Source organism: Octopus bimaculoides, chromosome Z (genome assembly GCF_046866305.1).
Source record: "Octopus bimaculoides isolate indiv1 chromosome Z, ASM4686630v1, whole genome shotgun sequence".
Classification (NCBI taxonomy): Eukaryota; Metazoa; Mollusca; class Cephalopoda; order Octopoda; family Octopodidae; genus Octopus; species Octopus bimaculoides.
In genome coordinates this window covers 28,339,466-28,362,819 of record NC_142944.1, presented here as the reverse complement: position 1 = coordinate 28,362,819, position 23,354 = coordinate 28,339,466, and the positions used below count along the sequence as shown (strand labels likewise).

General features: G+C 37.5%; 1 protein-coding gene across 1 annotated transcript in view; it reads right to left on the bottom strand.

The window, feature by feature from the left end:
* The window catches only part of LOC106867788 (sorting nexin-5), a 109,969-nt gene extending 86,615 nt beyond the window's left edge, over positions 1-23,354 (bottom strand). Inside the window, exon 1 of the mRNA XM_014912780.3 lies at positions 23,306-23,354. Within this exon, the coding sequence (XP_014768266.1) occupies positions 23,306-23,311 (6 nt within the window). The 5' untranslated portion in view covers positions 23,312-23,354. The remainder of the gene's footprint in view (positions 1-23,305) is intronic.

The window sequence follows — 23,354 nt, the reverse complement described above, 5'->3', positions numbered from 1 at the left end:
ACATCTCCTTGAGTTTTATTTTCAGTATCTTTTCCTTTCATCTACTACATAACTACACTCTAATCAGGATTTTCACACTAATGTTAATTTGATTCTTCCAAATCAACACACCCCTGCTGTCAGCACCATTATCATTCTTGTTATTTCTGGTGTAAGGGTCACCATCAACACTTAGTAGCTGTCTTCATGGCAGCTGGTTTTGGTCTTGTCTTCTACAATTGGATTGCTGCAACATAGAACATCTGCTCAGTGGTTATAGTGAATGTCACCATTCAGCACCATGTACTCAGTCCATCAAGATTGTCCCCTCTCGTCTCTGTATTGACTCTTGAACCATTACTTCAGAAACTGGAGATGTTGAGAGGCATCCTATACAAACTAAGATGTGGAAGGACTGTGTTGGCATACACAGATGATGTCACCCTGATAGTGTTGGATACCAAGCACATCAAGATAATTGGCACTGCTCTAAGAAAGAGGAATAAAAATCAACCAAGAAAAGTCAGTGGGCCTGCAGCTTGGCACCCGGAGCAGAACTTCTTTGGTACCCGGAGAGCAGTCAAATTGCTTGGAGTCTGGTTTGATCCAGATCTCCAAGTAAAGAAGAATTTGGATGATGTGACAATCAGAGTGGCCAAACTCACCCAGAAATGAGGCAAGAGAAAGCTATCCTTGAAAGGTTGTTTGTCCCCTTGTGGGCAATAAAGAAATGAGAAAGCTATCCTTGAAAGTTTGGCAGAGGTGGCACATGTATATATCACCTTTGTCATATTACCACCTGATGTCAATGTCTTGCTTCAGTTCATGTCTGACTGGCCTGGAATACTTGCTCTTCCACTTTCTGTGGAAAGGATGCATTCCGTTGGTTAGATACTCCATTTGTTATCAACACTGCTGTGTGGAATACTGGGCATGTTGTGGCTGATGGCATGCAGTGAGGCTGTGACATCTCCAACAATTCTTTGACAGTGAACAGGTATAGTCCCCATTTGTCAGATTCATTTACTCCACAGCTCATCTCTTTGATAGAGCTGCAGTCATGGATCAGGCAAAGACCAAGACAAGGCACTTGGCAATGGCCTTGTGATCAAGTATTCATAGCTATCTGCCAGTTGAGTAGTGCACTTGGAGCAATTTCAACCACATAATTCTACAGAGGGGAAGTTGTGGGCAAGAATGACAATGTTCTTAAGAAAAGCCTGTGAGTTGACAAAAGTCAACTGACTGGTCTGTCCCAGAAGTCTTTTGGACCAGAGTTCAAAGAAAATTTCCAGAAATCCTTAGCCTAAGGCACAGAAGTGCCATCAGCCAGGCCTGGCCAAGATGCATGCTGAGTGGTGAAAATGTTCCACATTCACTCATCCAGTGCCTGAACATTGTTCACATGTGTGTTTATGTCAAACAGCTGTTGTCATGCATAGGAAGGATCTGGCTACTGGTTGAATACATTGTAAAGATAATTCCACCAACTTCTTTGGCCTGGAAGGACAGGCAGTGTTTATCTGTCTAGTAGCCTTAGCAAAAGAAGATGTGTGGTCAACCAGATTGAAAGAGTTGAAGACTCCTTCTTTTTTGGCCATGCCCTCATCGTCGACTTTTCCAAGTTCAGCTTGAAAAGGAAAGTAAAGGGGAGGAATGAAGTGCTACCTCCTAATAATTTTGCTGAAAGATGTATGAGAATGGCAAGTATGGTTTGAGTGAATGGGCCTACTCTGAGCATACACTTGTAGAATGAAGTAAAACAATATACAAAAAGCAATTGCCTTAATGGTCAGGGTAACAATGGTTTCATAGTGTTTCCATGAATAGCTCTTGGAAATTTCCCTCTTAGAGGAGTCTTTGTTAAAATTTATTATTAGCTATTTTCTCTTTACACACTCTTTCATGTAATCTCTCATTGTACCATCCTAATCATTTTATAAAGCCTTAGTGGTTAATAAAGAAATCATAATTTTTTTATAATTTATTCTATTATTTTATTATTAGTAGGCCCCACGTAAACTCCATGGAATGGAAAATATTAAGAAGACCTATTTAAAAGAGAAAGGATGATTTGCATTTTTACAGCATTCATAGTTTAGCTTTCTTCAAATATTCTTGACATTCGTTTACTTTCATATCCTCACGTCTCTGTTGATGTTGTCTTTTACCTCTTTTTATTATATCTTTTCACTGTTCCTCTCTCATTTTCACATCCTTTCTTGGACAGCTGCAACTGTGTTTTTTGTGAATCCAGAGTTTAGGCTAAATTCACTCAGATAAACAAATAGCAATTTTTTAAGAGAGCAGAAGATAAATAATTGTACCTATGCGTATGTGATGGTTGCTATAAAAAAGGGTTAGTTCAATACAAGAAATACTTTTCACTATCAACACACCACCGTTATCTGCCCCTCTCTCTCTCTCTCTCTCTGTCTCTCTGTCTCTCTCAGTATAACTGCCTCCCCTGTCCATCTCTCTATCCACCTTTCCCTTCAGCTAACTTTATAACTACATAATAAGTATTCCTTCTCCACCCCACCACATGTCATTAATACTTCTCACTCCCTCTTTTTCTCTCATCGTCTTTTTTCTCATTCTTCACCTCTGCTTTCAGCTGACTACATAACCATTTGGCCTGAATGTATTATTAATCACCATTCTTTAGCTCTACCTCTCTTCTTTCTTCACTCCTCCTTATCCCTCTTTCTCTCATTCTTATTCCACCTCTCACTCACTCCACTTCCACCTCTCTAACAGTGAATGGACAAGCAGATTATTATATGGATTATTATTATGATTATTATTATTATTATTATTATTATTATTATTATTATTATTATTATTATTATTATTATTAAGGCAGTGAGCTGGCAGAATTGTTAGCATGCTGACTGAAATGCTTAGCAGTGTCACTATATTCCAAGTTCAAATTCCATCAAGGTAACTTTGCCTTTCATCCTTTTAGGGTCAATAAATTAAGTACTGGGGTCGATGTGATTGACTTGCCACCTCCCCACAAATCTCAGGCCTTGTGCCTATAGTAGAAAGGATTAATATTATTATATTTTAAAAAGGATTGACGTAACTCTTCACGAAGGTAAATAGTCATGATGAAGAGTGCGATTCGATTGTATAAATGTTTTATTCGTTGAACAATATTTCGACAGAAAGTCTGTCTTTCTCAAGTTCAAACCAAAAGGTGATTGAAAATTCAAAATTTCAGAAATCTAAACGTAAACTATGTAAACGCTGGTTACTCTTGTTCATAGTTGACTATTATTATTATTATTATTAGTATTAGTAGTAGTAGTAGTAGTAGTAGTAGTAGTAGTACCACCACCACCACCACCACCACCCCACCAAATCCAAGCCTCCTCTCCTTTTTTTACTATTTCTGTGTACTGTAGTTACTAATTTATCTTTTTTTTCTTCTATTTATCCTAACTTTATTCACATCTTATCATTGTTGTTTCTTTTGGTTCTTATTTGATTAATTGATTATAATTATTGCTGTTGCTATTGTTATTATTATAATTGTTGTTGTAAATATTATTTTTAAAATCACCTCTCCATCCTCACAAATACTCCCCCCACTTAGCGAAGAGAACTTTGCCCTTTTTCCTTTGTTTTATTCTTTTTTATCTTGCAAATTACTTGGCAACTTCACTAGTACCAGTGGCACAAAAAAGGTACCCAGTACACACTGTAAAGTAGTTGGTGTTAGGAAGGGTCTCCAGCCATCAAAACTATACCAAAGCTGAGATTGAAGCACAACACAGCTCTATTGCTAACTAGATCTTTTCAAACTGAACAATCTGTGCCAGCATGGAAATTGGACATTAAATGCTGATGATGATGATATGCATTGTTAGAAGGAAGCTGATCAGGTTCCTAGAAGGAAATGGTTTGCTCACTACAATGCAATATAGCTTCCATTTGGGAAGGAGCTTCCTTAGCTACTGCAATATTATAGCTAGGTACTGAAAAAAACTACTCAACCATTCAAATATGGATGTGATATATCTCAACCTTGCCAAGGTCTTTGCCAGTGCAAACTATAGGCACATAAGAGGTACACTAGAATTACATGACAGTCAACAGAGAAAGTAAACTTTGCATGTGGCATAAGTGCAATAAATATTAAGAGCACATAGGAAATAGATGTTCTAGAATACTCAGGAAGCAGATACAGTAGATAGTTTCTCTTACCTAAGAGACTTAATGCACAATGGAGGGAATGTTCTGAAAGTACTGGGTCATCCCATAAATAATGCAGTTTTTTCAATTGCATGAACTAAAAGAAAAAGGGGGACAGGACAAACTATCTGCATCAACTTGCTATAAAAGCAGGTAGTAATTTTACCTTGTCCTTATTCTTCGCACAAGTTTCGAAGAGCACAGTTCAATTTTAACAGTTATTTTTTCAAAGCTATAATGGAAGATATTCAGCATATTTTGCTTTATGAATTCAATAAAGGCAACAACGCAACAAAAGGCATGTGGAATATTAATGCAGTATATGAGGATCGGGCAATAAGCACAAGCCAGTGTAAATAGTGGTTCCAAAAATTTCAAGCCAGAAACTACAGTCCAGAAGACAAGCCTCATCCTGGAAGATCTGTAGAGCTCGATGAAGACATCCTGCAAAGCCTGGTGGAACAAAATCCCATCGTAACTGTTGAGGAACTAGCAGAGAAGCTTGAATTCGGTCGTTCAACAATTCATCGACACCAGCACCAGAAGAAAAACGGCCATCTTTGGTTTCAAAACAATTGGGATTCTTCCATCAGGATAATGCTCAGCCACATACAGTGAGAATGACATTCCAAAGGCTGGAGCAGTTAGAATGGGAAAAGTGTCCCCACCCATCATATTTGCTGGGCATTACCCCATCCGATTATCATTTATTTCACAGTCTTCAAAATCATTTAGATGGAAAAAATATGAAATCTGTAGATGAGGTCAGAACAGTACTGGAAGAGTAGTTTTTGTCATGAACTAGTGAATTTTGGAAGAGGGGCCTTGCAAGTCTACCACAGAGGTAGAAGAACACTGTAGAAAATGAAGAAGAGTATATTTTAGATAAAAAAAAGAACTTTGTTTATCTTAATTTTGATAAATAAAATAAGTATAAAAACTTGCATCATTTATGGGATGACCCAATATAATTGCTACAATAAGAACCAGATGGAAAATTGCTCAGAGCTATTACCTCTGTTGGTAACAAAACATTCTCTCTCAGAATGAAAGGCAAAATTGTACTTGTGTATAAACAGCAATGCTATATTGTAGTGAAACATGGGTTGTGAAAGAAGACATGAATACTAGAAAGTAATGAAACTAGCTTGCCTCTTTATATGTTTAACATAAATATGCCTGAACAAAAACACAAATGTACTGAGAGAAAAATTAGGCATAAGAGGCATCAGATGTGGTGTGTAAGAGAAGACACTGTGCTGGTTTAATCATGTGATATGTACAAATGAGGAGAGGACAGCTGCATAAAGAAGTGCCAATTACTAAATGTAGAAGGACCCTGTGAAAGTGGGAGACCCAGGAAGACACAGGATGCAGTAGTGAAGACTGACCTCAAGATGTTGAGTCACATGGAGATGACAAAGGATTGGGACAAATGGCAATATGCTATGCTTGAGAAAACCTGTGTGAATATGGACCTATCAATGATTTACAGATCCTTTTCCAGATGTTGCAGTGGTGGTCACCGACATTTGGAGGTAGACTGGGCCTAGCTCTACACTGGGGGTTTTTTCCCTTCAGAATGTTGATCTTTGCTGCCTCAAAATTGGAGATGGCTTGGTAGCAAGAACTTCTCCACTGACCTCTATTCAGTGAGTGCTTCCAGTTCTCATATCTTCAGAATTATCTTGCAGATTTTCAAGCTGTTCTTTATGCAAGTATATTTTATGTGTATATATGCATATATATATATATATGTATTAGGATGTCCCATTTTCAGGACAAAAATTTTTTATGATTGCACCATTATCTTGTGTGGTGCCAGTGGATGAAAAAATGAGGTATACAAAGTAACAAGTCTCTAAAACTATTTTTTTTACTTCAAAAGCTTCCTGAAGCTGAAAAATTGGCCATTTTTATTGTGCTTGTGTAATGTCAAATCAAAAAGTTTAATGTTTATTTTGTAAGTCTCATGTGGAACTAAATTATGCTAGAAAATTATGGTGCAAAGTGTAAAATTCATTTCTAATGACCTTATAACAAGCATAAAATTACATAATTGACTAAAAATGTTAAAACCTACTAGATGTTGAACAACCATGAATAGAAAAGAACAAGGGAACTCTCCACATGAACAAAAAGGTAAGGAGCCTGAACTGCAGCCTCCTGGGCAATTTGGAATGGCAGTTAAATGTATTTTAAATATATTTTCAGCAGGGTTTCCCATATTTAAGTGTTAAGTGAACAATGAACATCTAGTCATAATATTTCCTGTTAAAAATAACTGAATAGGAATGTACTGAGGATTCTATTTATAGTATATAACTATATATATACATATATAAATATATATATATATATATATATATATATATATATATATATAGAATATACTTTAAAAGTATATTCAAAAATGTATTTTGGAAGGTTGTTGTTGATTTACAATAAAAAACTTTTGTCAACCATGATACATTGTGCTTGCCATAAAATCACTAAAAATAAATTATGCACCTGCACTATAATTTTCTAGCATAATGTAGATCCAAATGAGACTTATGAAACAAATATTAAACAGATACCTTTCAATTTGACACTATACAAGCACAATAAAAATGGTCAGTTTTGACCATTTTTTTCAACTTCAGGTGTCTTGTGTAGTCACAAAAATGGTTTTAGAGCCCTATCACTTTGTACGTCTCGTTTTTTTTCATTCACTGGCACCACACAAGACAATGGTGCAATCATAAAATTTTTTTACCCTGAAAACAGGACACCCTAATATATATATATATATACATAAAAATAACAACATATATATGATGGCTGTTCACTCATGACAGAAGAATACCATCACATTTGTGGCTCTGCTGGTGACTAATGAGTTCAGCTCTTGATAAGCATACATGTCTGCAGATATTGCAGAACAAGCTTCTCCCATTCACAACAATGACTGTGTTTTCAAGAAATTTTCTAAAATTATGCATGTAAAATGTGTTTTTCCAAGAATACTCACTCCTTTCCCACTTGTTTCCTCTGCTGGTGGTGATGATAAATCATCTTGCATATTTCACATGTTTTCAACAAGGACTTTACACAATCGTTAAACTGTTGTCTTAGTTTCTGCTGGGGGTTCTTTCCACAGACAAGTTCACCATATAGCATCTGTTTAGAAATCCTCCAATCATTTATCTGGATAAGTTTTCCAGTTCAAAGTACATGATCCTTCTGCACCATTGTCTTAATGCTCAGAAAGTCAGCTCCTCTCAAAACTTCTGTGACTGAAGTCCACAAAGCCTGGCCAACATTCAGAATATATCTCAGCCATCTCTGATGAAAGTGTTCAAGAATCATTACATGATACCTGTAAAGGGTCTATATAAATAAAAGTATATGTATATACACATCTCTCTCTCTCTCTCTCTCTCTCTCTCTCTCTCTCTCTCTCTCTCTTATATATATATGTGTGTGTGTGTGTGTGTATATATATATATATATATATATATATGCATGTATGACAGAGTGTAAGCATCTTGAGAGAAAAGTTGGGCATAAGAGGCAGCAGATGTGGTGTGCAAGAGAGATGACTGTGCTGATATGTTCTCATTGTCACACAAAAATAAGGAAAGAATCCCCAAATGATAACACGTACTTACATACACTCAAACTAATTACACTTACATGCATGTGTGTGTATGTGTGTGTGTTTGTGCACGCACATGTGTAAAAGAACACAAATCAGTTGAAGCTCACTACAGCTGTTTCAGATGTGTTTTTATTGATGAACAAATCAATTACATCATGAAAAAAACTATTTCTTTCAAGTGAATAAAAATTTAAATCTAAAGTTTAACATTTAAGGTTTGGTTCATATCAAATATATTTTAAATCCCTCATCTCGATGAGGATCAGAGAGCAAATATACAAAGCTTAGCTAGACCTTATACGAGAGAAAGTGTCATAAACCCAACAACAAACTAAGCTATTCAAAGTCATCAATGGGTGGTAAGAGGGACAGATAATGAAATACACTTGCACCAGTGCCATATATCAGACAAACAGCATAAAAAAAAAAAAACATACGTATGTATACATACACAAATATAAATACATTTCTTATTAAAATACTTGAGTCAATACTGATTTTTCACCACTATGAAATATGAATCAACCAGTCATGTTAGAACCAAAGTCAGTAACTGTCTAGAAATAGTATATCATCTCTTCTATCCTACAGTGTGCTATTCATAGTTATTTTGGTAATTAATCCCATGGAGTATAAACATTTTATGAAACAACATATTCATCATTGCTTACTGTATGAGTTTCGAAAGAAAAGTACCACTACAGAAGCAATGAAAAATGTTTATGAAGTGTATCCAGATGCAGTGAAAGCTTATATATGTCAGCTGTGGTTTAAAAGGTTTAAAGGTAGCAATTGTGACATATCATCTGACAAGCCTTACTCTAAACAACAACATTTTGAATGAGACTATTGTATTGGATCCATGTCAAAGTACCAGAGATTTGACACAAAAATTTAATGTCATGCTCAACCATCCATAAACATCTCAAGCAAACTGGGAAAACATGCAGAGAGAGAATTTGGAATCCACATGAGCTTACACCCGACAACCAGACACAACATTCTACCATCTGCAGCAGTCTCCTAACCAGGAATAAAAACCTATCATTTCTGCAGTGCATTGTTACAGATGATGAAGAATGGGTTTTGCATTACAACAGCCAATGGTCATCATGTAGTGAGAGGTCAATGCCAACACTAAAACCAAGAACCTCATCCACAAAAATCCTTGCGCTGTGTTTGGTGAAACATGAAATGTATTGACCATTACGAGCTACTGGAACATAGAGGGACCATCAATACAGATGCCTATTGCCAACAACTTGATCATGTAACTTTAAAATTATGTTGAAAGTGGCTAGCTTTGGTTAACAGAAATGGTGTTATTCTCCAGCATGACAATGCAGTCACACTCATGGAAACAAAACCAAAAAGGAAGATCATTAGGATGGGTAGTTTTTCCACTTCCTCCATACTAACCTAACTTAACACCTACAGATTACCATGTGTTTCAGTCACTACAATATTTTATAAGAGGTAAAACATTCAGAAACAGCAAAGAAGTTAAAAGCAGTCTTTCAAACATTTTTTCAGAAAAAGAAATGTTTCATTGAATGTGGCATATCCTTTCTAGTAAAATCCAATTACTTTCTGAACAACCTAATATATATCATCATCATCGTTTAACGTTTGCTTTCCATGCTAGCATGGGTTGGACGATTTGACTGAGGACTGGTGAACCAGATGGCTACACCAGGCTCCAATCCAATTTGGCAGAGTTTCTACAGCTGGATGCCCTTCCTAACGCCAACCACTCCGAGAGTGTAGTAGGTGCTTTTACATGCCACCTGCAGAGGAGCCAGTCTAGCAACTGGCAACAACCTCGCTTAAATGTCTTTTTACATGCCATTGGCATGTGGTAACGATCACACTCAAATGGTGCTATTTACATGCCACTGGCACGGAAGCCAGTCAGCTGCTCGGGCAACGATTGCGCTCAAACAGTGATCTTAGCGCTCCACTAGTACAGGTGCCATCACGATTTCGCTTTCACTTGCCCCAGCATGTCTTCACAAGCCGAGTTTAGTGTCCAATGGAGGAGATGTTGGCAGGGGGTCAGTTGTCAAATTTAGTTTGATTTCGATTTCACTTGCCTCAACAGGTCTTCACAAGCGGAGTTTAGTGTCCAATGAAGGAAAGGTATGCATAAGTGGGCTGGCTACACCCTTGGCAGAGGCCTTGGATTATGGTCTCATTTGGCTTGCCGGGTCTTCTCACGCACAGCATATTTCCAAAGGTCTCAGTCACAAGTCATTGCCTCGGTCATTGCCCCAAAATTTTTGGGGCCCATGACACTGCACGTACCCTAAGTAAGGCATGTGTAAAATTTGAATGAAATCAGTTGGGTAGTTCTCGAGTTTTAGTAATGCACACATACAGACATACACACACACATTCTCTGGCTCCCGTAGGATTTTCGAGTGAGATCGTTGCCAGTGCCCCTGGACTGGCTTGTGCGGGTGGCACATAAAAGACACCATTTCGAGCGTGGCCGTTTTCGTGCGGGTGACACGTAAAAGCACCCACTACACTCTCTGAGTGGTTGGCGTTAGGAAGGGCATCCAGCTGTAGAAACTCTGCCAAATTAGATTGGAGCCTGGTGTTGCCATCCGGTTTCACCAGTCCTCAGTCAAATCGTCCAACCCATGCTAGCATAGAAAGCGGACGTTAAACGATGATGATGATGATGATGATGATGATGATGATGATATATATATATATATAGGAAAGTTGGTTATACATCATTAGATGTATACCTGACTTTCCTATATAAAATTAGAGAATATAACGGAACGCTGAACTCCAGACTATCAACTTAAACAACATTTATTCAGGTGGTAAATATATATATCTTTAGCTCTTGTTTGTTGTTACAGCTTCTGTGTGTGTGAGCATAGTTGTTGGGACGTTGTTATGTAGATGTAAGCAAGCTGTCGAGCGTAAGTCCGAAAGATGGAGAGTGACAGCTAAACACATCCATGCTCTATTGCTGGCCAGCAAGAAAAAGACTGTCTCCAGAGTTGGTATGTTGGAGACACTGCTTGACACGTCCATGCTCATGGCCGGCCGACCGAGAAAGAGATAGAATAGAAGCGGGAACGCTTGCTTGTTTAATTCCACGCATGCGTGAGACTACGCATGCACACGGCGTTACTACAGGGCTCCCTTGCCAGTGTGAAAACGCACGATAATATGAAATCTGTTAGAACGCCTGAGGCAGGATGGCCACTGAAAACCACCAAGATGTAGCACAAAACACACACAAAGAAAAATGAAAGAAATGAAATGTACACTCGTGTGATACATGCATGCAATGTACAAATGAAATGACAATGACAAAACAACCGTGATGACAACTGTCCAGGAAACTGGAATCACGCGATGTAAAAGTCAGATTGTTTGTTTTCCCTGAAAGGAAAGTAAATATATGAGTGCACAAGTGTGTGTGTGAGTGAAAACACAGAACAAGTGAAAGTGTCTGTAGAGAAAAAATCCAATTCGTACAAGAGTCCCACAAGGAGATAGAATGTCCTGTTGAAACTTGGCGACGTCGGGGGGAATGCTTGTAGTTGGTAGTAGTAATTGTTGTCGTCACGGTGGTAATCTTGGTTGAACGAAGCTGGTGGCGAAAAGGCTGTTTGGTGATGAGTGTTTGAAGAGGTGCGCTTTTACAGACGATCGACAGACAAATCTCTGTACGACCATTAGCGAAAACCTCGAAGAAATATTTTCTTAACCCAAGATGAAAGAACGACCGTGCGAACTCAAAAAGGAGAAATGGTGACGAATGGAAAAACAGAGGACTCCTTTTATTTAAACGTGTCACACGTCGAACACAAAAATAATTTTTCAATGATGATATACAAATATGTTATCCTACGATAACATAGATTTCGTAAATACCAGTAATGAGATGATAGAAAAGACAACCGTATGAAATGAATAACAAGAGTTATTTAGTGTGGCATAAAAGATGTATGTGTATGTGAGAGTGTGAATGCGACATATAAGAACATAATAAAAGACAGGCCGTCTATATGTATGTGAGATATCACCAGCAGATAAGAAGTCAGTACACGTGAGAGTTTTATACCAAGTTTTTTAGTACACAATTGGAAAGTCGCAGGCTGTAATTCTTGTCTGTTTATCGTGAGTGGAAACAGCCACTCTAACAGAGGCGAGATAAAAACCGCGCTTGTTGATGTTGGTAATACGTAGTTCAGTCTCCATGGCCGTATTTGTTCTTTAGTCGGGGTTCACCAGTTATAGGTTGGTATTGTAGCTCAGCTGGCTGCGTGTTTGAATCACGTCGGGGGTCACCAGTATAGGAAAGTTGGTTATACATCATTAGATGTATACCTGACTTTCCTATATAAAATTAAAGAATATAACGGAACGCTGAACTCCAGACTATCAACTTAAACAACATTTATTCAGGTGGTAAATATATATATCTTTAGCTCTTGTTTGTTGTTACAGCTTCTGTGTGTGTGAGCATAGTTGTTGGGACGTTGTTATGTAGATGTAAGCGAGCTGTCGAGCGTAAGTCCGAAAGATGGAGAGTGACAGCTAAACACGTCCATGCTCTATTGCTGGCCAGCAAGAAAAAGACTGTCTCCAGAGTTGGTATGTTGGAGACACTGCTTGACACGTCCATGCTCATGGCCGGCCGACCGAGAAAGAGATAGAATAGAAGCGGGAACGCTTGCTTGTTTAATTCCATGCATGCGTGAGACTACGCATGCGCACGGCGTTACTACATATATATATATATATATATATATATATATATATATATATATATATATATATGCACTTACATGTACCTATACATACACACACACACACGTGTGTGTGTGTGTGTGTGTGTACATACATAAAAGCTTTAAGTTGGAAGCAACCTAATGATGCAAACATTATCATATCACATACTTAATGTATGCATCTTGTTAAATGCTAGTAGCTGGTATATTTCATCCAAGAGATGCCCCTTTAAAGATATATAGAGTTAAAAAATACTGTATATTACAAAACTAGATTAAATAATTCAGCCCTGGAAGTGAACAAGAATCATATATATCAATATTTCACAGTAATTTCTGCTTCATGGCACTGATGAAATATCAATATATGTTATTCTCATTCACTACTGGGATGGTTTCATTTTGCCTAGCACTATACATCTTTAAAGGAGCCTCCTTCAGATGAAATACCACAGTTTAAAAGCATTTAACAACACACATAGATTAAATACGTGACATTGGCAATGATTACATTAAGGAATTCCTTCTAACACAAAATCTGAAATTTGTTTTACTTGTGCAGTGCTTTTTCACATTAGCAGATACATTTTACATTGTCTGCATATACATTTGGTTGGTAATTCAAATTCATTTTGGAAGTGAGGTGAATATATGGCACTGACAAGCAGAAAATACTACAAAATATTGATATACATCATTCTCATTCACATTTGGGGCAGTTTCATTTTGTCTAGCTTTAAAGTAAACTGTGTTTTTTAACACTCTAAGTCTTTAAAGGAGCCTCCCTAAGATGAAATACCACAGTTATAAGATGTCAGAATTTTATAATCCTTCAAGAGAACATAAAATAATTCTGATTTGGAATACTGATTTGCGAAGCACATCACATGTAGCTATAAAGAAAAGCAGGTAAATATTCTTTATAACTGTATGAAATGTGCTTCAAAAATCATTATTCCAAAAAGATATATATAAATGGGTAACCCTGTGATGAACTGGTGCTCTGTTCTGGGAGAATGTTGGCTGGTCTGTCCTGACAGCACACTGGCATCATTCAGAACCTACAGCAATGTAAGGAATCACACTGTGACCATGACAAGAGCTATACAAAAAATCTGACATCTTGGTCAATCCAATGATATAGTGACATACACATGCATGCACGCACACACACACTCATACACACAGATGTAGGCATGACTGTGTGGTAAGAAGTTTGCATTTCAACCACATGGTTCTGGGTTCAGTCCCACTGTATGGCACCTTGAGCAAAGTGTCTTCTACTATTGCCTTGGGCTGAATAAAGCCTTCTGAGCAGATATGTTAGCCAGAAAATAAAAGGAACCTGATTTGTGTGTGTGTATGTGTGTGTGTGTGTGTGTGTGTGTGTGCGTGCGTGCATACATATGTGTGTACGTGTGTGTGTGTTCATGTTTTGCCCCAACACCAATTAACAGCTAGTGTTGGAGTGTTTACATCCCTGTGACTTAGTGGTTCACTGATAGAGTCTCATAGAATAAGTAAGTACCAGACTTTAAAAATAATAAGTACTGGGGCTGATTTGTTCAACTAAGCCTTTCAAGGCAGTACTCCAGCATGGCTGCAGTCCAATAACTAAAATAAGTAAAAAATAAAAAATACTATATACACATATATATATATATATTGATTGCTTGTAGGAACATTGTATTTCGTTTAGCCTCCATAATATACTACCAAGTGTATTAAAGGTTTATAAGTCAATCCTGTGTACCACTTTTTAGTTGTTTCCATCTTAAAATTATCTCTACAGATTTCCCTTAGAATTTAGAGCCAGCATTGAAAACTACAGCATTTTGTATGCAAGCACATCTATGTAAACAATGCAATTAAGATAGCAAAATAGATAATGAATGTATACACATATTTCAGGAGTTATTGCTTCTTCTTCAGCATCACATTCAACTCATTAACTATCCAGCAATACATTGCTTAAATAGTAAGTAGAGCTGTGTAGGTACGTGCCAGTGGCAAGGATGTGTTTAATATGCAAATTGGTATCCCCAATAGTGTTACATGCTGTAATTGAACACTGAGGGTCAATGTAACTGACAATCCCCTTTCCCCAAAATGTCAGGCATTGTGCCTATAAGAGAAAGGATTATTACTTATACTCTTTTTAGTGCTTTCATTCCTACTGAAATTTTTAAAAAATTGTGAATTGTTATGTGTATTGTGTGAGGGATGTCAGGTGTTTATTGAAAATGTCAGGAATTCAAATACTTTTCATAAATTTGTTTGCTTGAGTGTAGGGGTTGGACAAAGAATGTTTGGGACTGATCAGTTAAGATGTTTGACCCGTTTTGCGTGTGCATGTGCTTGTGTGACATACATGTTTAAACAAAAGACAAGTAACTTTTCAGGAGGATTAGCTTTTTAAGCAGTTTAGGTGGCAAAAAGGTCATCTGTTTATTGATTTCAGTGTATATAAAGAAATGTCAGCTATTTATTGAAAAATGAAACAGAAGACAAAAGATTTCTGATTGGTTGTTCTAGTTATGAAATGTCTGGCTGTCTACTAGTTTCAATAAATTTTTAACTTTAATCAGGGAAATCATTAAACAGTTGACTGTTTTTTGTTCAAAATATATGATTTTCTTTTATTTATGTATTTGTATGTATATGTGTGTGCATGCATGATGATTGTTTAAAGCTTATTTTTTTTTAGTTATCTGTTTCAGTAACAGCAAAAACATCAGCATCATTAATATGTGGTGATGGTTTGGTTTGGTTATCTCAAAAACTCATTTTGTAATAACATTCTCTGTGTTTCCATAGAGTTCTTACACATTCAATTTTAGAAAAATATTTTTCCATTTTCTTCAATTGTTTTGAATCATCCCTTAGGCTTTTACAGATTTCTAGGTATTCAATCATGGGATCCTCTGTAAATCTGCTTGTTTAATCTGTTGTTTATATGTTATTGCTCATTCATAAAGGATGTTTTCAGTCTGACTGATCCCATTTTCTTTGCAGGTGGGACAGGTTATGCAATATAAAAAATTTCTTGTTTTGCAGTTTATGTTTGCATCTATTTGGAAAGAGTATCCACTTTTAAATCTTATTTTGGAGCTGTAGGACTGGTGACCTCACCAGAAGTATAGGGCCAGTGACATCACACAAATGGCCAAGGGTTCTTGCTGGAAAGACAAGAGCAATGGAGGTCATGTGAGTAGAAAGACAATTAGTGTGGGCCTCTTTTGCTTTGGGGCTGTCACTCAAGATGGACATGGTTGCTGTGTGAGTTCAGGAAATTTTCCACTAGATTCTGGTAGGAGGTTAGGCAGATAGGTCACTCATGAACATATCCCATCTGGAAAGGATCAACATCACAAGAGGAGCTGCAAGGTAAGTGAGTTACATTTTTTTTACCCCACAACCCCAAGCTTCCTTGGCCTTTGTGCATTTTTTCTCCCTTTTCTGGATAATATATATCAACAAAAATAAGGATCAATAATGATGCCATCAGACCCTTCTGTGATGAGGGAGATGTTATCACCTGGATTCAGATAATCAAGGTGGTGGCCAGGCTGCAAGGCATTGAGGAAATGGCAGGTTTCATGGCTCCGTACTTGGAAAGAAATGCATTGGCATTGTACCTTAAAATGGAAAAAGTGGACTAACTGGATGTGGAGAAGATGGAACAGTGCTTACAGGAAATGTTTGTGGAAAGGTCACACTGTGTTTACCAAACTTGGAAAGGCAAGATGGATGGGAGAGTAAGTGAACATGTATGCAGCAGAAATTTGGAGATTAACCACACTCTTAGAGTTTACAGGGGAAGGCCTGGAAAAGTCTGAGTGGCTAGCATTTGTAAATGGCTTCCCCAATGAGATATCAGTGTGACTGCAACATTTACTAGGCAATGACATGATGTCTATGAGTGAACTCATCACTCAAGCTTGTGTGTCAATATGAAACGCCAAGCAGAATGTTATGGTGCTACCAGCTATGGAAGCCTACAGCATCAGGTGGTAATCAAAGAATGACTAGGAGAGAAGATACTCTGTGGAGTGCCTGCAAACATTTAAAGGCCTGTACTTTAAGTGTTAGAACCTGCACATGCTAAGGGGCTGCAGGAAGCCAAAGCCCAAACCAATTCACTACTGATGCAAGTAGGCAGGACATATTGTCAGCAACTGCAGTCAGGAAAATAATGAAAAGGCAACTATTGTGCCACTAGCAATCCCTGCAAGCAAACAGAGGTACTTATAAAGTTGCTTCCTATAATGGATGTTCCAGTTGTGAGGAAGGTGTTAAAAGCCCTAATGGACACAAGTGGTACAATGACCTTAGTGACACCAAAAGAGGCTAAATAGTGGAACAGGATGTGTAGTGTAAGACCAGTTGATGGCAGAGAAATTAGATGTAGAGGTAGCAGTGAAGTGGTGCGAGCAAGTGTGATTGACCATGTGGACTGAGACCATGTGGATTGACCATGTGGATCAAGTTGATGTGATTGTGGGCTAGATTATGATTGGCCACCTAGGAGGTATCATAGGTAGTGAAGATAAGGTTACAATTGGTGTTGCAGAGGTATCATGTGTCGTGAGTCTGTAATAGGTAAGTTAGGAGAGCCCTGAAGAGAAATGTGTTGCATACACCATTATAGACAAGGATCTTCAGACTGTATTCAACAGCCAGCAGTGGACAACTGAGTGGTATTGTAAAGGACACTCCCCAACATTAAGAAATAAGGTGAGCTGTTATAAGTTTACCCTGAAATGAGATGTTAGGAGCAAGTTTGAGGGAGAGGTGGAAGGAGGAGGTACATAGTGCTGCTAATGGCAGTGGTGCAGCCAATGAAAAACAATGTTAGATTGGTACCAGACTTGTGAGAGCTGAATGATTTTGTACTGTTCCATAAAGGCAGCAATGTTACTAATGTCTGGGGAGAACCATTGTGAAAATGGAGACAGATAACAAGAGCTTCCGCAATTGTCAACTTGAAGCTGGTATATTTACAGCTACATGTGGCTGAGAAATATGGTATCAGCTGGTAAGATATAAGGGCCAGACATACTGTTTGACTAGGCTGGGTTTGGGGCAGAATTCAGTATCAAAGGTCATGGCAATGTTTCCCAAATCTATTCTGGGAAAGGAGGACATGGTAAGAAAAAGCACCAATTACTATATTGATGACATCTTAGTAAATGAGACTGTGGTGTCAGCAACAGAGGTCATAGGTCATAAAGAAGTTTGAACTAACCACAAAACTGCCAGAGGAACTCGACTGGGGTTCATACTGTGAAGAGACAAGGCTGACATATTTTGGAGAGGAAATGAAATTCCGAAATTAGATACCAATATGAACAAACAAGAACTGTTTCCAATGTGTGGGAAACTATTGGTTTACTAAACAATTGCAGGGTGGATCCCAACGGCATATAGCTACATCAAGAGATAAAAGGATGGGATGAGCTGGGGTAACAAAGTGGGAGAGAGAGAGAGGACTGTGGCTATGATGCAGTGGGTAAGAGTGGCAGACCCAATAAGTGGAAGCTAATATGTGCCCAAATGGAGAAGGGAACCACATGGTGTGATGCTAACAGCATAGTGATAGAGAATATTCTGGAAATAGGGAGCATTGAGGTGAAGGATGCTACCTGGCTCAGGAAAATGGATGATTGCAACCACATCAACACAGTTGAATTGGACACAGTACCAAAAGGAGCGAATCTGGCCCTGATATAAGGTTGCATACTATCAAGATTTGAACAAAATCGGCCACTGTGTTTGCATGAGTAGTATCAGTGATCATTCATAAGAGAAGTGCCCAAACAAAAGGAGCAGCAGAGATGTTAATAAAGCACTGCTGAGGGATTCTGGGAGAGCTAACTACTGAATTCAGTCTGAAGTTAAGCATGGTCTTTGTGCCCTTGGAAAGAAATAAGACAGACATCCTAACCAAGGTTGGAAGTGCCAGAGTATTTGGAGTGGGGGATAGCTGCAGTGTGTTGGTTGAATGACTTGGAACTAAAGAGAGACTGCCTACTACACATCATGTGGGAGTGGACAGGACTCTATACCTAGCCAAGAAAGTTGATCCTGATGTTACTAGATAGTGCGTTCAGAAATTGGTTGAGAGTTGTGACAGGTGTCAATCCATCAACTCCACTGCAGGAAACATCTCAGTGAAATATAATGGGAAACAATTGGCAGTGGATGTGACTCACTACTGGCTGGGGATATATCTCTTGATGATTGACTGTGAACCAGGGCAGATGATAATATTGAAGGAAATCAAGATGGGGACTGCAGATGAAGCTGCACGAATCCTGAATGAGATATTCCTGGAGCAGAGCACCGTGGGTGAATTGCTGATGGACATCAGCACTGCATTTCCTTTGGAGGTGTTGAAGGAAATGCTTGATGAGTGGAACATGAATCACTTCTTCAGAGTGGCATATAGACTGAGTGGAAATTGGATCATGGAGAGACACCATCACATTTTCAAAGCCATGGTGGAGAGGGAACATATCTCACCAACTGAGGCAGTATTTTGGTATATGTCACCCAGTGAGGACAGGCTGATGAGTTGGTGCCATGCAGAGCAACATACAGATATGAATGATGACATCTGTGTATGGTATCACAGTAAACTGGAAAGAGAGAGAGACTGCCTTTGTGCAAGTAGGGAATGAAGCCTAGGTCAAGCCTTCAAATGCTTGTTGCATGTTTCAATGGGGGAAAAGGAATAGTAACAACTGTGAATTCTCAAAATAACATGCCTCTGGGTGGAATACCATATCATGTCTTGGGTGTTCACAGGATTGTCAAGTTGTTGGATGACAAAGGAGGAAAAAAGGATGCAAGCAGCACTCCGTCTTTGTGGAGATGACAAAGGGAGAGGTATCTGCTAAGGTGACTGGTGAATTTTGACGTAGATAGAGATGATGAGGTGATCTTAGAAATCAGGGAGGTATGTGGGGCTGGGGCCTTGACAGAAGCAAAGGGTCAGTGATGTCACATTAATGGTTAAGGGACCTTGCCAGAAGGATAGGAGCAAGGGATGTCAAGTGAGTGGAAAAGCAACTAACATGAACCTTTTTCACTTTAGGGGCTGTTACTTGGGACTGATGTGGCCATGTGAGTTCAGGAAATTTGCCACTAGGTTCTGGCCAAAGGTTAGGCATGCAGATCATTCATAGATATAGCCTAGATCGACATTAAAAGATTAAGCATATAGAACATTCATAGATATATCCCAGATCGACATTAAAAGAGGACCTGTGAAGTAGGTGAGCTATGTTTTTACCCCATACCACAGGATCCACTTTCCAAATAGTTGAAATGATTCCATATCTGCTGTCCCCACAAGCTATTACAAGAAGTTTTGGGTTATCTTCTGACATGAATAACATGGATTCTGGCCTTGTGAAATATTTCTTAAATCTTTTTTGGTTGACATTCACTGTTTATTATACAATTTTCTTTCACAAGACCTCTCATTTTGAGGATTTGAAATAGGATTGGTAGATTTGCTTTTATGAAGGTGGATATATTTGTCATTCTTGGATCATGTGGGTTGAGAAGGGGAATAATATTCTTCTCAACTTTCTAGATGTCCTGAATTGTGATATATCAATCTCTTTTAATCCTACTATCTATTTGTTTCAAGAGGTAATGTTGAAGTTGTAGAAAGCCTCTAAGTGCAAAGAGTCAAATTTTTCATAATTTTGGATTGCCCACAAATACATCTCACCACACAATACAGAATATTCCATTTGATGTGTGAGAAATGGCAAGAGTAAGAATTGAAGTGCTGATATGTGTCTGTTTTCTTTGCAGAATATATTACCTTGGAGTTGTATACTTTTATGTGGATGTCTAAAAGTGGTAGGTTACTTAAATTGGGACAATTAGTTGCAGGACACAATCTCCAGCATAACATTTATGTCATATCTTAGATTTACTTTGCCCACTGGTCCACAGTTATCTATGAAATGACATGGATTTCCTTAAACCCATTCCATCTATCATCCATAAGGAAGTAATCTAATGACCTTCAACAGTAGTAACTTTTATACTAATATATTACAGACTTTGGACCAAGAAAATCATATTTCTTTAGACTAAAATGTTTTTCTTGGTGACATTTTTCTCTTTCTCTCACTGAAGTGACATTTCTCAAGTCATTCTAACAGAGACTTTTAGGTATTTCTATGTTGCATTACCATTGCTTCTTATCTGTCATACACTGAATCACAACCCTTCATTGTAACATCCAAGCTTTACAATATATTTCTATCAAAATGTCTTCCTTTGAATTTAATATGAACCATCATCTTCTGTTTTAATCTCTTTGAGTTAGTGATTGCTGCCTCAAAGAGCTTTTGCAACTGCATTACATTGTTACATGTACACAATACAAATTTTGTGACATCCAACATCTAAATGATAAGCAACCATACACTTTTCACATAGAGAACTTTTGTCAGACACTGCAAAGCAAGTACAATAAAGAAATACTGAACAAAAGTATACAAAAATAGAGAACAAGAAATTTTCTCCATAAACATTCTACAAATCTGTTACTTGAAGCACTTTTTACTAAAATGATATCTTCATTGTTAAAAAGATTAATTTTAGCAAGAAAAACAATGGACATTTCACTGTTTTTTCTCACAATATTTTTATTGATTGTGCTTGATTTTCTTTTGAAACAGCAATGTCTTGAATGAAACATTCTCATTTTTTCCATTCATCTCTTATTTTCACTTGCTTTATGTACACTCATTCATATTGACATGAATACTTACATGTTTTTTTATGCAGTTGTTGTACACACCACTTGCATACACATGATGGTAACTAACTTTGTCATTCGATTTTTTCATGACAAGTTTAGCTCTGGGAGTGGTTCATGATGGACACCTGATACAACTTTTAAATTCAAGCTTTAGTATAACTAACTCTCCCATGAATTCTACAATCTTGCAGACTTGCATCTTTTCCTACCTGTAATCTTGCTTTTGATGTCATCAGTTATTTTTGCACCAATCTTACACACACATGCTCTTTACACTATTATTTTGTCATTTGCAATTTTTCTATCTGTTTTTGCATGAATGCTTTTTTATCATGGGACCCACATTCTTTACTGTACTCTCTGTTAGTTTAGGCAACATATATGCATACATTTTAATGTGCCTCCAGTGGTTAGTTCCAGCTCTAAGTCAATGTTAAGCTTTAAATCCTAACACCATTCTGTTGGATACTATATAAGAGGCATTTCATATTGTACTGCTTCGTTTTTTTCATTTATCAGACATCAGTTATGTTTTATATTGGTGAAAAAGTGAGGAGCTCAAGTTTGAACTCACTATACATTTTACTTTGTGGTGAAATCTTAGAGTGTGTTGACATCTTGGCTAGAAGGCCATATGTGTGACAGCAGGATTTCTATGACTTTACCGGCACAAATTTCTGGCTTCCTAATCTCCTTGGTTGTAATCCCATGAATTCTACTGTGTAAGGTGTAGTTGAGAAAGATATCAACTGCTCCACTCAGGCTGCAGCACCAAGGCCAAGCTGGTGGCCAATATCAAGGAGGTGTTCAAAGATCTTCCCAGAGACACAGTGAGGAATGCCTGTGCCAGGTTCTGGAGCTGTTTTGAGGGCATCTACTTTGAGTAAAATGTTAGCAATAATCTAGTAGACATTTTCTGATTTTTTATAATACCTTGGATGGAATATTGAGTTTTCTTTTCCTTTAATGCACACTGTCAGATTTAGCCCGAATATCCTGTGTGCATATATATATCTTTCTAAGCCATCATCTGAAACTGCTCAGTATGTCCATGAACTCACCAACTTACATCTTTTACAAAAAAAATCTCTCAGATTTCTTCAGTTAACTATTTGGTGATGAAATTTCCAATTACCTCTCTGGGAAATCAGATCAACATGAATTAATACAATAACTTCATTGTTGCCCATAAGACTATAATTGTACAGTTAGTCATTCTGGCATCTCTGGTGCACTATTTTCTTTGTATTAATATATCTCAGATATTTACCAAAAGTATCAAAATGATGTACCAATTGTTTTCTGAGGGAACACTCATTTTCCAAAAGTATTATCTGACTAGGATCAGGTAGGTATTACAAACTGGCTTGTTGGACGAGATATTTTTACCAATGTATTTATACAGCGAAACGTTAAATTTCTCTCTCTCTATATATATATATAGAGAGAGAGATAGATAGATAGATAGATAGATAGATAGATAGATAGATAGATAGATAGATAGATATCAAGCGCACACGCATAGGCACAGAATATTAAAAGTTTAAAGCTAGATGATGTTTCAAATGAATTCATAGACCCGATGTACTTAAGTGGGCGTGTACTCAAAATTTTTTTATCAGTATTTTGCTTTACAAAAACCATTGTAAATACACGGATCTCAAAGAAATTCATTAATGAAGCAATACATTTCATGATATTATATGAAATAAACAATATGTGTATGTGTACACAGAGTAAACAACAGGTGCAATGAAGAAAGACAACGTAAACAGTACGAAGAGTATTTAAATGTTAGTGTAAATATAAATTTGAAGAATTATTATTAAGAAAATATTAACAGACCACTTATTTATGTTCATATATACATTTCAGAATACAAGAAGATTAAAAGAACGAGAGAAGTATTAAGAGAATTTAGCAACATACCTTCATTGTAAAAGTTGCTGTTGGGACAGAAAGTTTATAACTGTTAAGC